The sequence below is a fragment of the Alnus glutinosa genome, chromosome 10, assembly GCF_958979055.1.
Source record: "Alnus glutinosa chromosome 10, dhAlnGlut1.1, whole genome shotgun sequence".
Lineage (NCBI taxonomy): Eukaryota > Viridiplantae > Streptophyta > Magnoliopsida > Fagales > Betulaceae > Alnus > Alnus glutinosa.
The window spans coordinates 22319792-22337726 of record NC_084895.1 but is presented as its reverse complement, the minus strand read 5'-3'; the positions used below and the strand labels follow the sequence as shown (position 1 = coordinate 22337726).

Here is a 17935-nt window from a genome sequence, read left to right as displayed (position 1 = left end):
CTGTAGGTATGGATAAGGTGGGGGTTGGGGAAGCAGGATATGCTGGAGGTGCGTCTGCTGGAGGTATGTATGAGGAAGATATATCTGGAGAGGAATCAAACATGTCATTGTCTATAGGTATGGATAAGGTAGGGGTTGGAGAAGTAGCATTGGTAGAAGGTGGAGTGGAGTCGGGGCTATGGTTATGCACATCTGCAGAGTGTGTGGGTGAGGGTGGTGGTAATTCAGGCAAAGTAGACAGAGAGGGGCTTACCAGGAATGTAAAGGGCAGATCACTAGTAGCACATACCTGAGAGGGCAGCTGAGAAGGTACCTCATCCTTTGCAGGCAAGGAGAGCTCATCAAAGACCACATGTCGGGAGAGGTAAACTTTGTTAGTGATGGGATCAAGGCATTTGTAGCCAGCATGACAATATCCAAGGAATATGCAAGGCTTAGACCTGAATTCTAGCTTGTGGAGGCCAAGAGGGCGGAGCAAAGGATAGCATTTGCAACCAAAGACCTTTAGCTGTTGATAATTAGGTTCCTTGTGGTGCAATTTGAAAAATGGACTTTCATTATTGAGAGTGGGTGTTGGCAACCGATTGATGAGATGAACACTAGTGAGAAATGCATCCACCCAATATTTATTTGACAGGTGAGAATGAGCTAAAAGTGTAAGACCAGTTTCTAGGATATGCCTTAATTTTCTTTCGGCAAGTCCATTCTGCTGAGTTGTATATGGGCAGGATTTGTGATGGATGATCCCATTTTGAGTGAGAAATGATTGGAAGAATGAGGAGGTGTATTCACCACCTCCATCGGATTGGAGCTGCTGAATGGGGGAGGAAAATTACTTCTCCACAAGTAATTTGAACTTAACAAAACATTCATAAACTTTGGATTTGGTTTTAAGTGGATATAGCCATGTGTATCTTGAGTAGTCATCTATGAAAATTACATAATATTTGTAGCCAGATATTGAGATAATTGGGGAGGTCCAAATATCAGTGTGAATTAAGCTCAAAGGAGTGAGAGTTTGTCTGTGAGATGCAAAGAATGGTAATCTTTTGCTCTTTCCAAGTTGACATGAATCACAAAGGCTTATTTTATTAGAATTGGAAACAGAATTTGAAACAGGAAGATTGAAAGACTTGACAATTCTAGAAACTACATCACTAGAGGGATGTCCCAATCGGAAATGCTAAATAAGAGAGGAGGTCTTTATTCCTAACAAAGCTACCAAAGCCCGTCGAGCCTTGAATGAAATCCCCTTGAACCGCATAGGATAGAGGCCATTTTCAGTCTTGCCGGCCAGGAGGATGGCCTTGGTGATCATGTCCTTCACAAAGAAATGAGAGGCAGTTAGTACAAAGTAGCAGTGATTATCAACACAAAACCGCTGAATGGAAATTAAATTGGCAGATGCATTTGGACAATGAAGAAGCTTATTAAGATGGAAAACAGAGTTGGGGGTGTGTATAAGAGTTGAACCAGCATTGTCTATGTTTAGGCCCGATCCATTTCCTACTTCAACTGTATCAGTTCCTTCAAAGGGCTGCTGGATGGTCAAGTTGTTCAAATTGTTGGTGATGTGGGCATTGGCACCACTGTCAGCAAACCATTCGGGATCTTCGCTAATGGCATTGGTTTGTGCAGCCATTGCAGCCAGCTGCGAAGGGGGATGTCTTCCTTGGTAGGTGAAGTCCATCCGGTGAAAGCAATCTAATGCTTGATGACTAGTTTTGCCACAAATTTGGCATGGAGTTCGAGGAGGTTTGTTGAAGTTTGATTCAGCAGGATTGTTGAAGTTGGAGGTGGCACCTTGAGTGGAGCTCTCACCAATGTGAAAATTGGGGTTGTCAGTACGCTGTCTGTAGCCAGAGGGACCATTTCCAGTAAAGTTTGTTGTTGAATATTGAGTTCCAGAAAGGTTGTTTGCAGGAAACCTTGGATTCTGTCCACGGGAGGGGAACCTGGAATTGAACTGTTGAGGCATTCTGGGATTCAAATGCTGAGACATCTTGCCCTTCAGATTGAGTTGGTGTGGTTTGGTACCTGTTCTTTGGGTAAACAAAGCAAAAGTAGCAGGATCAGGAGCAGCAGCATGTTGCTGGTTAAGCAGCATTTCGTGATTTAGAAGTTCATCCCTAAATTCTTCAAAAGTCAGAGGATTGTCACGAGTGATAAATATGTAAGAAGTAATGAATGAGTTGAATGTGGGGTTGAGGCCACTGATGATATAAGATATGAGATCTTCATCATCAATTGGCCGCCCTACTGCTGCAAGTTGATCAGCCCAAACCTTTGCGGCTCTGAGAAAATCTGAACAGGTCATGGAACCTTGTTTCAGATTCTGTAGTTGTCTTTTGATATGGGAAATCTTGGAACGGGATTGGGAAGCAAAGCGGCTTGCCAAGGCAGACCAAACCTGCCTGGAAGTATTTAGACCATATACTGTGGCCAAGACTGCTTCAGATAGAGTGGCATTGATCCAGCTCAATATGAACTGGTCCTTTTTGTTCCAGAGTGTATATTCTGGATTGACAATGGACTCGCCTTGCTCGTTGGTTAGAAACCTTGGAGGACTTGGCTCTGTCCCATCAACAATGCCTAAGAGGTCATTGCTGCGTAGAACTGGCAGAACTTGAGACTGCCACATCAGATAGTTGCTGCTATCGAGTTTCAGCGAGATAAATTGAGTGAAGTTGGGAATGAATGGTGCAGTGATGGTGGTGGTGGTGGAGGATGAGGATGAGGATAATGAGGAGGAACCAGACGAGGTTGAGGAGGCCATGGAGGATGTTGGATTAGCGTGTGCCTGAGGCTCTGATACCATGAAAATAATGAAGGTTTATTGTATTTTCTCAACTTGAATTTACAAGGACAACAGTGCTCCTTTTATATACATACGCTAGACTAAGTATAGAAAGAATAATGGTGATTAATTACAGAAAATTCTAGGTGATATGCATTCAGGAAATGTTGACATTTGCTGATGTAAATTTCCTTGAGAGAGAGCAGCCTTGCTGCGTACTCAAATCTGACATAGGTAGAGTATGGTAAGTCAAGGCACGAGATTTACTGGACTGAGGTGGAACTTCCTTAATATAGTTGATAGTTTCGGCTAGTTCCAGGATTTGAGGAGTGACAGAATGTGGAGGAGATACTCCTTGCGTAGCACGCTGGTTGAATCCCATGATTGGAGGGATTGCATGATTTGGGGAACTGATTTGGAAAGAAGGGATTCGAGAAGCTGCTGAATGGACATGATGTGCAGCAAGTTTGGAACCTGTGTTGTCTCCAACGGCTAGTAGCCGTTGGGCTGCTGGGTTGTCTCTAACACCATCTTTATGTATTAAAAGAAAAGAACGTAAGGGGATCTTAGATGCACGAGTAATGCTAGAAGTCTCTCTTGTATTCCTCTAATAATGATGTGACTTTTATAATTACCATTGGACTTGTGATTGATCACTATTTAATTTTGATTTTAAAATTCACCTCATTCCTAGAGGGACGCAAGAAAAACTTATAGAATTACTCTATAATTACACATTGCACCTTTCATTTTTTATTTCTCAAACTTACCTCGAAAGGTTAAGTATTAGATTATTTAGGGTTAAAATCTGCATGGAATTCCACAAAAGGACATGATACGTACATAAAAGATGAGTATCAAAACAGCCGTTATTCTGTTTATCAAACCCTTTACTGCAGCAAGATTAATGTCAGCACCATATGGTTATAAATTAGCTTCCCCTAGAATGTGGTTAACTTCAACTCGCCACACTCGGCGGGATAGGTTTCTTCAATCACAAGCCAAGGAGTCTGCTTTCCTTTAGTAGAATCTTAATAATCTGACATGGATACTTCTATTCCCCAAAAAATGAACAAAATCTAGCAAATATAATAATAAATAAAAGGGAAAAATTATATCTAGTCTCTAGTTTTTCATGTGATTTGAATTTAGTCATTGAGTTTTTAATTTCAGGAATACAACTCTTATAATTAGGTATTGCTTAATTAAGTTTAAACTAAATCATTCTGTCACTTTGTTGTTAAAGTTTAATTTATATGTCACGTGTGTCTCATTTGACACGCTAGCGTCCATCTTAACCCCCAAATGCAATGCCATGTTAGCAAGTGTCAAATCATTTATGAAAAAAAAAAAGCAAATGTTACTGTGGGATTGCTCTTTAGATTCTCAAATTTTGTGTTTTTTTAAGTTTCATGCCTTATATTGATTAGTTTTTGTGGGTCTTATTTTTTATTTATTTTATTATGAATAACTTGGTACTTGCTAATATGGCATTACATTGGAGTGTTGACGTGTAAACAAACTTTTAACTTTGACAGTAAAATGATCAAGAGATTTATTTTAAATTTGGACAAAAATATATTAGTACCATATTCATGAAATTGAAAATTCAAGAACTAAATTCAAATCAATTGAAAACCTAAGGATTTAATATTATTTTTTTCCTAGAGTGAAAAGATTGATAAAAGATAAAGAATAATGTTAGCGACATTAATAAAGGAAAAAAGAAAAAAGAAAAAAACCAATACAATTAATGGGTAACAAGGGTGCGTTTGGGATTGCGATTTCGTAGACAATAAGTGCGATTTTAAACCAAATCGTAGAACATAGATCGTTTGGGAACTGTGTTTTTAAAAATTGCGATTTGAAAACGCAGAAAATCTGTTTTTTCAAATCGCAGATAAGATGGTGCTTTTTTGAAAACGCAGAATTTTAAAAGGTAAATTCGCGATTTTAAAGGCTAAACTGTGATTTTGCCAAACGCTTAACTGCGTTTTTAAAAATCACTTTTTTCAAATCGCACATTTTAAAATCGTTATTTTAAATCGCACTTTTTGAAATCGCAAACTCAAACGGACCCTAAGTAGGAGGCATATATTTTAAGCATACACATCAAAGACAAATGAAATTAATTAGAATGGACAGAAATTTGTAAGAAATTTCATACAACCACATATAAGATTGACATGTGTCCTTTAAACATGTGAGAATCACATTTTTTTTTTAATTATTAATGTTATTAAAAAAGCATGCGATAAACACATACTATTAAAACATGTGCTTCTCACAGCCAATAGACACATGCCAATCTTATATGTGTAAGTATTGTATGAAATTTCCTACAAACCAGTTTGTAGGAAATTTCTGTCCAATTAGAATTATATTTCACATGACAGGTATTTATTTGATAAACCATACATGAAAAGTGAAATAAAATCAACTGTCACACATAATAGTACATTAATAAACCACACGCCTCGCCTATTACTCGTCCACGCAATAAAGAATGTGACTTGCCTCTCAACCGGGAAAAAAGTTAGATCGAGCTTCTTCTTCCGACCTATTTTGCCAATTGGGGGAATTAGCGATAAGAAATTGTAGGATTCTAGGTCTTTTTGTCAAACACAAGGTTTAAGATGAATTCCTGGATGATTTTTATTAATCACTCACTCTTTAAATAGGAAAACTTCAGTTATAACCACTTATCTTTCGTCACTTTTGTAATTAAGTACTCAAACTTTAAAAGTGTTAATTTATGGTATATATATTTCAATTTTTTCCAATTTTAACAATCTGTTAAAATTTTTCATTAAATCGTGTCAAAAATCTTAAAATATCCTTTTTTTTTTAAAAAAAAAAATTATAAAAATTTCAAAGATTCAGGTATGGGTATTTTTATCAATTCTTTTAAATTATGACCAACACCTAAATCCTTTCAATTTTATTTTATTTTTTCTATTTTTTCCTAAAAAAATTGGGTATTTTGAGAATTTTGATAGGATTTTATGAAAAATTCTAACAGAGGGTTGTAATTAAAATAAATTGAAAGGTGGATAGCCTAAATTGACACTTTTAAATATTGAGTACTTAATTGCAAAAGTGATAAAATATTAGGAGTTCTAAGAGAAGTTTTCCCCAACTTTTTGTAATCCCTCCAAAGTTCAAAAACTCCCAATTTAGGGTTTCAAGCTTTCAATTTTTTGCAATCTCACCCATCCTGTTAGGGTTTGGGTTTAAATCAGATGTCAAATTGTAAAATGACCCTTATACTCCTGCAAAATTTATAAAATTACCCTTAAATTCAAAAAATGTTTTCTGGTGAATAAATAAGGGTTGACAATTTTTGATATGATACGCAAACCCGATACGAAATTAGCAAATTATAGTTAATGAATTTGGTTCATTTAATTAAATAAATCAAGTTAAAATTAACCTAGCTACATAAAATCGATCTCGACACGACCAAACTTTGACAGAAAATAGAAATCGTCACATGTAAAGTTATATCTCTGGATAAAAATCGGCAAGTTGTTTTATTTTCTCATTATCTTTATGAGAAAATATCAACGGTGTTTATGTTAAACTTGATATTTTCGTTGACTCGAATTTTGTTTAGTGGGCATGATAATGTGATTCAGAGGGTTGTTGTTGAATATATATAATATGTGTGACAGTGTTCCTAATGTTAATTAGTAGCCTTTAGCTGAGCAATTTTGACTATAATTCTGAGTTGGATCAGATGTCTTGTAAGTTCTAATAATTAATTAGTTCTTAATATATATTAGTTAGGGATTGAGCTTCTTCTTCAGGCCTATTTTGCTAATTTGGAAATTAGTGGTGGGAAATTAAAGATCCTATGCCTTTTTTGTCAAATACAAGGTTTGGGGATAAATTTCTGCATGAGAGCCATTATACATTTATTTCTTATGTTCATCTCTTGTTTATCTTTTTTTTGTGAATCTACCATTAAATATGTGGGTTTCAATTGTAGATTTAATCATCTCTTGTATTAGAATATTAAATATTATATTATTTTGTTTATTTTCTACTGTATTGAGGTTGGGGTTTCTTGTTTGTCACACATAGCCTCTCTATAATTAATAGAGGCCTATGTAATGTTATCATAAATCATATTCAATGCAATGTAGTCTTTACGTACGTACACTTCCGCTCTCTCCTCCATTTCCTATTTCCCTTTCATATATTTCTTCAATATATTTAACATCTTGTACAGAAATGGACAATAGATAGACCAAAAATAGAAATCAATTAAACATTTGCCTTTCTGCGTGTCTCTTATTAATCACTCACCTTTTAAATAGCTAGGAAAGTTACGATAACATAGAATTGGAGATAAACTCCTACAACTCGTTGGAGATAACTCCTAGTTTATTAGTGATAAACTCCTTATTGACAACCAGACTTGGAGAAAGACTCCGACCCATACTTGGAGATAAAACTCTTACAACAACCGTTGCCATAAAACAACTGCACCGTAGTGCTATAGGACTCCGACTCGATCTTAACTAGAATTGATAACTACCGGCCATGCAAGATCCCTTGTGGCTTATAATTATTATCATAACAGATACAATACAGTGTCGGAGTAATGCTATATATAAACCAGTTTTTTGTCATCTTTTTATCCTCCTAAAATTGACATGACTTTTAAAATCATCATTTCATCAAAATTCAATGGTGATTCATCCTAAAGTCAATGCTGATTTTAAAAGCCACATTAACTTTAGGAGAATAAAAGGATGACTAAAAACTGATTCTTAGCATTACTTATTCAGTCTCTTTAACTGAGACAAGAAATCCAAGGAGTGGCAATTAGGTATAATTCATTCCTTCTCTTACAAGATAATCCGAGGAGCTCAGACATGTCAAGTTCTTCTGGTTTGATCTCATTGGGGAGCTTCCAGTTGAAGTGATACAACAGCTGAGAGAGAGCAAGTTCAATGGTAGCTAAAGCAAATGATATGCCTGGACATATCCTCCTACCACTGCCAAATGGAATGAATTCAAAGTTGGTCCCTCTAAAATCGGTGCAAGAGTTGTGGAACCTCTCTGGGGAAAAGCAATCAGCATCAATCCAATATTCTGGATCTCTGCCAATGGCCCATGCATTAACGAGTACTCTTGTGTTGCTTGGAATCACATACCCACAAAGTTCATACTTTTCTCTTGATTCTCTTGGGATGAAGGCAGCCGGAGGGTGTAACCGCAGAGTTTCTTTGACTACTAATTTCAAGTAATCTAGTTTCTGAATGTCTGCCTCGTCAATGCTCCTCTTCCCCTCAAAGACTCGTCTCACTTCGGCTTGTGCTTTCTCCATTACTCTTGGGTTTCTCAACAATTCTGACATTGCCCATTCTATTGTAGTTGATGAAGTCTCACTTCCTGCAGAGACCACGTCCTGAAAAAGGATTTTGAATTACAAGAGCACAACGTACGTACATAAACGCGCACGCACATATAGTGAGAATATATGTAATTATGTGCTTATTTATTTACTAGGTTCGAACTCTCTAGCTACACAAGGAAAAAAAAAAAAAAAAAAAAAATTTCTTCCACCGTTGCCTTTAATTCGGATCTATATGAGGTTGGTTTACTGACCGACCAAGCCAAGATATATATTTCCTGCAAGACATGCTATCGGTTCTCCTTTTGTGCTTTTCTTGCAAATTTACCATTGAATTTAAAGAATCTACGTATAGGTACCTATAAGTACGTATCACAAATTCATACTATAAATTTTTTCAGACATGGGCAATTTTTAGTAATTTAGAAAGAAGTTAATATTGCAATTTAAAGTTTGGAGGGCTAGGGATAATGCCTGCAATTCGACAGTAGTCGAAGAGAATATATATATATATATATATATATATGTAGACTTTTTTCGTAAAAAGTAACCATCACTTGCTATATTTTTTCTCAGTTTGTCAAGAAAGTGACCATACCTCGTACGTGAATTGTTATGTGTCAAGGTGGGTACGTACTTGCCTTTGTCGGATCGAAGAGGGAGACAGGTGGGAGGGTTACGTATAATACGTGAGGTGAGGTGAGGTGAGGTGAGGGAGGGGCTGTTTAAACGTACGTACTTGCCTTTGCCTTTCACATGCAATTTTATACCTAAAGAGAATTATTATTTGTCATTCTTTCATACAATTTTTAAGGAAGATTTAGAACTTTAGTTATAATTTCTGATTTTTTATTATTTTTGAAATAAGGTACTCAAATTTTAAAAAGTGTCAATTTATGGTATCGATCTTTCAATTTTTTTTTTAATTTCAATCATACGTTAGAATTTTTCATTTAATTCTGTCAAAATTTTCAAAATACCCTTAATTTTTTATTTAGGAAAAAAAAAAAGAAAAAATTTGCAAGGATTTATATGTTAGTTAGAATTTAACGGAATTTGCAAATATACTAATGTCTAAATCTTTAAAAAAATTTATAATTTTATTTTTAAAAAAAAAAAAAAAACATATATAGGGGTATTTTGAAAATTTTGATAGGAACGGAGAGTTGAGATTAAAATAAAAAAAAACTGAAAGATGGATATCCTAGGACCTAAATTGACACATTTTAAAATTTATGTACCTTATTTCAAAAGTGATGAAAGATCAGGAGTTATAAGTGAAGTTTTCATTATTTTTTTTTAATATTCTTTTATTTTATTTTTTATAAGAGCTTCATTATTTAGAAAATCAAATAATTTAGCAAAAGTCTTCGAATTTAGAAAATTAAATGTTAAAATCTAAAAGTCAAATAAAACGGAAAGAGCTTCATTATTTTCTACAAGAAAGAAAAAGAGAAAAAGAAACGTGGGTACGTAATATATTTGTAGAACATTAGTTGCATACCAGAGTGACAGCTTTGATGTGGTCTCTCCCGACATCGAAGTCAAGCCCGCCTTTCTCCCGCAGTTTCAGAAGCACGTCAACTATATCGTTATGATCACCTGAGTCGTCGCCGTCGTTGTCGCCGGCACTTCTTTGCATCTTATCCTCGATGATATCATCGAGAATCTTGTCCAACTTTCTGTGTATTTTCTCCAAGGCAGGCTTCATTCCGGTAAGGAAACTGAGGAACTTGAGAGAAGGAAACAAATCAGATACATGAAAGCCTGCGCCGATGCTAAAGATTTCCTTCACCAATGATATGAACTCTTTTTCATGTTTGCACTCCTTCCCAAATGCCGCCCTGGAAATTACTCTGTTCATCATGGAGAAGACTTTCTCACTGAGATTCACCGGAACTCCCCCGGACAAGGAAATGGATTCGATAACATTCCACACCTCTTCTTCTCTTATTGATCTGAATGACTGGACGCGCTTAGCATTTAGGAGCTCCATGACACAAATCTTTCGAATTTGTCTCCAATAATCGCCGTAGGGAGTAAAGACAATACCTGAATAATGCAACTATGCTGTTAATGTTTGAAATGCTATACAATATTGTTACGTGCATATTCCTTTCGTGACATTAAAAATTGGATTTAGAATTCACTTACAATAATTATTTACTCGAATTCTTTTACGTACGAGGTATGTTAACAAGGCTGTTAAAGTATTGATTAAATACTGCATCAAAGGATTTGGAAGGAAAGCCAAAAACTTCTCTTCCAACCCTTTCCTGAACCCTCTGCCTCTTTTCAGGTGTCTATTTTGATAGAACTTTTTCTAGCAAAATCTATGTTTTTTCAATACCCTGTTTCTACACAACAGATGATACCAATTTGCTCCATCTTCCTCTACCGAGTGTTTTGTGATTTTTGGATAGATCGTAAGTTTGATATCTTTGGATTCAGATCTACTCATCATTGCATGACACGCTCCTCATCAATGAATTCGCCGGTGTCCCCTGCATCAACCGACAGTCGTTGCACCTCCATCCTCTGCCCAACCACCAGCGCGTAGCCCACACGCGCTTGGGGGAGTTTCTCTCTTTCTGGCACGCGGTGGCTCCGCTCGCTTCCCCTGCCTTCCTCCACCAAGACTTTTGGTGGATCCAATCGGCCTCGTCATTTTCCGCTGATGAGAGGCCACCACTTGGCGGCGCGTGGTTCTCACACGCCGTCCGTAACGGTTCCCACTCCACCTTCCTCAACTGCTTCTGTTTATCTGTTGTCTATGTTTTTTGTTTATGTGTTTGTTTTTGAGCTTTTCTGTTGCAGTGTTGCTACTTCTCCTTGTTTATCCTTGTTTTGGTGTTTGGGTCCTTGTGACCTTCTATGCATCTCAAATCACCTTTATTGGTGACCCCGATTTTTTTGGCATCCGTGCTACAAACCACTGGGCCCGCAACTTTGGAAACATTGCCCCCGCATACTTTCATTTTTAGTTTAACTTCTGGGTTGCCCAGCCCTTGTTGTGTAATTTATTTCTTGTTGTAATTTTGTTTCATGTATCTATAAAAAGAAAGAAAAAAAAAATGATATCGCGTTTTTTTTTTTTTTTTTTTTAATAAGAGATCTGAATATTTCATTAATCAAAGATCACGAGCATAAAGCTCTTACATCACAAAACATACATAAAGGTCTGCAAAATTATAGCTACATTTTATGAGGTTATAACATAGTCATAGATATAAACAAAATTCTTACAATAAAGTGTTATTTATGACTTTCATATTCTGTTAACCAATGTACAAAAATAGTTAAAGAGCATACTAGATCTAAGACAACGGTAGCCAAATATCCTAGAAAAATTTATTTAAACCGGTCGTGAAAGATAACCCCTTACATCGAACTATTCAGATCGTAAGAGATAATTAACCTCTCACACTTGACTAACTTTCATCCTATAGATCACCCATGATGGCAAATCTAAGGAGAACAAAACTCTTATTCAGAGCAAAAACATATAACCATTTGTCTCAAAAGCTTAAGCCGATAGGAAGAGATAAATTTAATCATTTAATTAATACTATAACGCTCTCCCGCACGTGTGAACTCAAAACGTTGAATATTTAATTAAAATGGGAGGTAAATTAAAGAGACAAGGTTCAAACTCAGGACCTCTGCTCTAATACCATGTTAAATTACCATTTGTCTTAAAAGCTTAAGCTAATAAAATAAATGTAAATTTAATCATTTAATCAATACTTTAATAAAGACAACCAGAAAGAATTTTCCTTCGAAAATGCTTCTTTTTCACATTTGCAAAGATGCTTCATCTTCGGAAAATCAAAATACAATTTTTTACTAACAGGTTTTTTTATAACATAAAAAGCAAGAACATGATAAAAATATACTCAATTCTCGATTAATATTCTAGCATGTGACAATTTTAGTATGTGATATTTTTCAAGCGTTTCGACGTAAAGAACTGCCTAAATAGCATAATTTGAGAATCTAGTTGGAGATCCTAATCCAAAAATCCCCATTAGTTTTATTCATGAAAAAAAGAAGAAGAAAGAAAGACAATACCTGAATAACCATAGGTCACAACTTCAACAGCAAGGATGCCAGGTCGATTTGCGAATGCAATGTCATGTGTCTTAAGCACCTGTTTGGCTACTGTTGGCGATGAAATGATTATAGCCGACACCTCACCAAGTTGCAGTTTCATAATAGGTCCATGTTTCTTGGCTAAGTCTGTCGTGGAACGATGTAGTTGTGATGAAAAAGCCAGCTGGTGCAAGTTCCCTATAAATGGCAGTTCCCATGGCCCTGGGGGAAACTTCTGGTTCTGGCCTTTGGCTTTGGACTTCTTCCAACGCTTGAGCAGGATAAAAAGGAAGAAGAAACAAGTAAATAGAGGAAAGGAGAGACCTTGGATCATCCTTTTGTATTCACAGGTGCAGGATTTGAAGTCTTTTGGAGCTGCTCTATCTTGATTGGAAAAGTTTGTGTTCAAGATGACCAAACCCGCTTGAGGTGCAAAGTATATATATAAAGGCGTACTTGTGATGTGATTTTTGCCTTTGTAAAAGCTTTTAGCGTGTTTCTTGCATTATATTTTTTAGTGGAGAGAAAGTGAGATCATGTCTGTTATTGTTATAGTTATTATTTATATTTTTTATTAAAAGTAAAAAATTACTCTAAAAAGTGTTGTCAAACCAGCTTATTAGGTGCTACTCAAGGTTTGGTCAGTTTTAATATAATTACAGCCTATTAGGTGCTACCCAAGGTTTGGTCAGTTTTAATATAATTACACAGGAGAAAGCTTTAGTTGCATTTGTGCTATTATTTTAAAAGAATTAATCAATTTGGAGTTTCGCTAGAATTCCTTATAATTCATAATTTTACCTAGTAATTAGGCAATGTGGGACTTAATACTTATGTCTATCTTTATAAACCTCCGACTAGATCTATGTGAGCTACTCCTCATCTTCTTAATGTAAGATATGTATGTTACAAACTCCCTTTTTAAACCTCTGACATCCTCGTTAGGGCCACGTCATGCGATGCTCAAATACCACATATATAGTTTGTCGTTAGTAGGTGAAATTAAACTTTATAAAAAAATTCTTTATAAAGCATAATTTTACTTAGTAATTAAGTAATGTAGGACTTAGTACTTACGACTATCTTTATAAACCTCCGACTAGATCTATGTGAACTACTCATCATCTTCTCAATGTGGGATATGTATGTTACAAACTCCATCTTTAAACTTCTGACGTCCTCGTTAGGGCCACTTCATGCGGTGCTCCAATATCACATGATTTGTTGTTAGTTGGTGAAATTAGATTCTATAAAAAATTCTAAGAGAGTCTCAAATTGACTAACTAATCCTTTTAGAGTAATTTTATTGCAGTTTTCCATGAAGTTGTTATGGAAAACGTGATCCACCCTGGTGCACGAGTGAAAGGCACGTCACCCGTTCAAGTTGATCAGCAAATCAAACCCTTCAAATGCATAACGGCAGAAGTATGATTCACGTTTTTTTTTTTTTTTTAATTATTATTATTTTAAAATTAAAATTTACGTGGCAATCAATACTGTATAAAAGTCCATGTGTAAAATTTCTTATTTGTCAATCCACAATATTTCATTTCTACACGTACATATATACTTTTAAGTGCATTATTCAATGTAATTACCGTTAAATCATAGTGGTTGAGGTTAATTGCTTTTTATATATAATTCAACAAATTAAAGAATTCATCAAGTCTCTTTTATTGACTTTGAAAAAAGAAAAGAAAATAATTCATTGAGTCTCTTTTATTGACTTTGAAAAAGAAAAGACAAAGCAAGTTTTGGCATATCTTGGACAAGAATCTGAACCCCGGCCGTATCTTTGCAGCATTTTCTTTTGAGTAATAATATATGTAGGGGCACTAGCAGTAGATTTTTAATCATTATTTTTTATTTTAGGAAAAATTTAAGGAACTAAACCACTTTATTTTTCCTATATAAAAACACCACAGCTTCTCTTTATCTTTCCCTATATATTAAAATAATTTTTTTTTTTTTTAATCTTTTACTTTTCTTTTCTTTTTTCTTTTTATTTTTAATTTCATTGCAGATTCAGAAGCATCCGTTCATATTCCAGATTCCACTTTCCTCTTCTTTCTTTTTCTCTCTGAGACTTTTTTTTCCTCTTCCGGTTCTCTATAAGATTTTCTCATTTAATGATCCCCCAACTCACCCCCCCCCCTCTCTTCTCCACCTAATCTCTCTCCCCCCACGCATAGCCCAACTCCCAAATCGATCCAAAGCTCGGGGAGCGTCGAGAGATTAAATAGAGGAATCGAAGGACAGAGAGGGACAAGAGCTCGCCTGGGATGGCCCTGAGAGCTGGTTGGCGGCGACAGAGAGGTTGGAGAGGAAGCACAGGGCCGCAGGTGGCCGAGATCGGGCGAAAGCGCACCTGAGAGATTGAACCCAGAGAGGTCCAGAGCCGTCACGTGGCGGCGGGAGGAGTCGCACGAGTATCCGTGAGGGAGGAGAGAGAATTGAGAGAGAGAGAGACATAAGCGGAGGGAAGAAGAAGAAAGAGTCTTGGATATCTGATCTGAGTTTGTTTTGTTTGGGTTGTAGTGACTTTGTTTGATTTTTATTTGTTTGATTTTTGGCTGTTCTCCAATGGTTCTACCGGAGAATGAGAGAGTAGAGAACATGAGAGAGAGATGCACGAGGAGGAAGAAGAAGGGAGGAGGCGATTGGGAATCGTGTGAGGAGAGAGGAGAGAGACCATCTTTTTTTTGAATTATAATAACATGTTGGGAAGCTACAGTGCTTCCCAAGCAAGTCAATGAAAAATGAGGAATCTGCTGTGGCATGTATTTTGCAACTTTTTTTCAAATTTTCCTTATTTTAGGAAATAGAACTACTTATAGGGCATCTGCTACTAGTGCTCTAAGGGCATAAGGCTCTATTATCTTTTTAAATTTTCTATTGAATTTAAGATTGATTATTATTAAATTTTTATCTAACAATACGTAATTTTAAAATCTATATCATATTTAACAGGATAAAAAAGAAAAAAAAAAAGAAAAAAAAAAGTCTTCACAATATAACATTACTCTTTTCTTTTTCTTCCTACCCTCAATCGCACAATAAAGATACTTCTTGCCATCAAGAAGCTTTTATAAATTATTAGCTGGACAACTAAACGAAGTGTAAGTTTTTGTGCCCATCACATGGCAAATTGAGCTGCAACCAAAATTTATTCAGGCTATATTCCAATTATTTCCTTTTCATTTAATTCTTTTTCTCTTTGTATTGGAAAAGATTCCCCCTCTTAGCTTTATTCACTTTTCTCTCTTTGTACTTAGACAAAAAAAAAAAAAAAAAACAGCTAAACCAGTTCTTTTTTTTTTTTTTTAGTTCCTAACAAAACCTTAATTGCGAGACTTCTTGTACTTAGACTAAGTTCTCCTTTTGTGTTCCTTTCTTCTTCTTCTTAAACTTTAAAAAAGTGTCAATTTAGTGTATTTATCTTTCACTTTTTTTCAATTTCACCCATCCGTTAGAATTTTTCGTTAAAGTGATTGAAAAAGTGATGAAAGATAAGAGGTGATAAGTGAAATTCTATTTTTCTTATTACCTAGAGAAAAGAAGCCTAGAGGTGTAATTCCAATCTCTCTTTTTATTTATTTATTTATTTATTTATTTTTTTTAAAAAAAAAAAAAAACCCAAATGAAGTTAAGCTATGGACACGAGTTGGATGACAAAATCTAGACGGTCGAAAGAGTAAATCAATGGTGTTTACGAGTTTTTGAGGTTTGCATGTAACAACTCGACTACAAATGGGTCAAGTCATTGCTCATGTAAGAGGTATGAGTGAAAATGCGGACGTGAATACGGTTATTAGCAATATCTGCATCTGAATAATGCAGTTATCACTTTTAGGTATCTGCATCCGTACTATTCGATTACTATCAACATTCACGTAGTTATTGCGGTTTTTAGATACGGTTATTATCCGCTATTCTCATATAAGGTAATTAGCGTTTTGGATTACTATTTAAATCTATATACAAGATTAAATAACGTGGTTATTACTATATCTAATTCACGATTTAATTCTCATAGAGTAAGTAATTAGGATTTGAATCATCCAAATAAAAGAAAAACGTATCCAAATAAAAGAAAAACGTAACATAACTTATTTGTTCTCTTAGCTCTATTGTTTGCTGGGATACTATCAATTAACATGCATCCAAATAGTGGCCGTATACGTACTTTCTTGGAAGATAACCAATATATTGCCCCTCCATCTGTTCTTGAAGTCTTTTGGAGCTGCTCTTGATTGGAAAAGATTGTGTTCAAGATGACCAAATCCGCTTGAGGTGCAAGGTACATAAAGGTGTACTTGTGACGTGATTTTTGCTTTTGTAAAAGCTCTTAGCTAGCGTGTTTCTTGCATTATTTTTTTTTTTTTTAGAGGAGAGGAAGTGAGATGTCTGTTATTGTTATTGTTATTGTTAAAAGTAAAAAAATAACAATAACAATGTTGATATTTAATTTTAATAAAAGAAAATAATTTTAATCAAAAGGATAGGTAGCACGTGGGTTTAGATTCACGAAAAAAGTTCAAAGAACCCCACTAACGTTCTTCTCAACTATCAACTCACCGACTTAAATAATTACACATTTGATCAAAGAAAGGATAAACCCACGAAAAAAGCTCAAAGAACCCCAATAACGTTCTTCACAACTATCAACTCACCGACTTAAATAATTACACATTTGATCAAAGAAAGGATATGTAGCACGTGGTTTTCGATTCACGAAAAAAGCTCAAAGAACCCCACTAACGTTCTTCTCAACTATCAACTCACCGACTTAAATAATTACACATTTGATCAAAGAAAGGATATGTAGCACGTGGTTTTCGATTCACGAAAAAAGCTCAAAGAACCTGGCAAACGTACGTTCTTACGGTCTTACCTACGTACCATGCGCGCACCCACTTATCAACGTGACACACGAAGTAACAGACAATGGCGCCCCACGACAGATGATATCCATAGTCTTATTTATCTATTATTTATTATTTTGTTATAAATGAGATTAACAAAAATTATGCTACATAAATACGAAAGTCGATAACGGTTTTACGTAATGTACATAGATGAAGTTATTAATCACATCTGCATATTTTATATATATAAAATGACGTTGTTTTGGTGTTATCTCATATGCGGATAGCGATTTTTTAATATTTATTTTTTTTCCTTTATCAACTATAAATAGGTGATGCAAGAAACTAAATAATGTATGAAAAAATTATGGCAAAATGATTATCAAGCGTGATTTGAAGAATAGTGTTCAACTATAGATAATGCATTTTTGTATTTTAAGGTTCCAAACGTTCATTATCTCATATGCGAATGTGATATAATAATTAATCTTAATAATTGTGCGAGTGCGGATAATAATCGTATGATGTGAATACCTAAAAGTGACAGCCGTATTATGCAGATAATGTTAATAACCGCATAGTAATCGGCGTCCGCAATTTTTTCCCCTAAGGAAGATGGTCATTCCAAGGATTAGCTACGTCAGCTGTATGTTATAGAAAAATGGCATTTTCAGTTATGTTATCTATTTTAATTCATTGAAAAGTATTTATTTATTTTTAATTTATTGCTTTCTTGATACAAATTTTTTTATTACATTTTTATTTTATACAAATATTTTAGTTTTAATTTTTTTCTTAAATCACTATCTCTAA

General features: G+C 35.1%; 1 protein-coding gene across 1 annotated transcript; it reads right to left on the bottom strand.

Annotated features, from left to right (window-relative positions):
- Nucleotides 1–7453: 7453 nt before the first annotated feature.
- LOC133878826 (desmethyl-deoxy-podophyllotoxin synthase-like) lies at nucleotides 7454–12613 on the bottom strand. Its single transcript, XM_062317369.1, has 3 exons — nucleotides 12234–12613; nucleotides 9667–10214; nucleotides 7454–8216 (listed from the first exon to the last, which is right to left on the bottom strand). The coding sequence occupies exons 1-3, from the start codon at nucleotides 12586–12588 to the stop codon at nucleotides 7599–7601; spliced, it is 1521 nt and encodes a 506-aa protein (XP_062173353.1). The 5' UTR covers nucleotides 12589–12613; the 3' UTR covers nucleotides 7454–7598.
- Between the last annotated feature and the right edge of the window lie 5322 nt (nucleotides 12614–17935).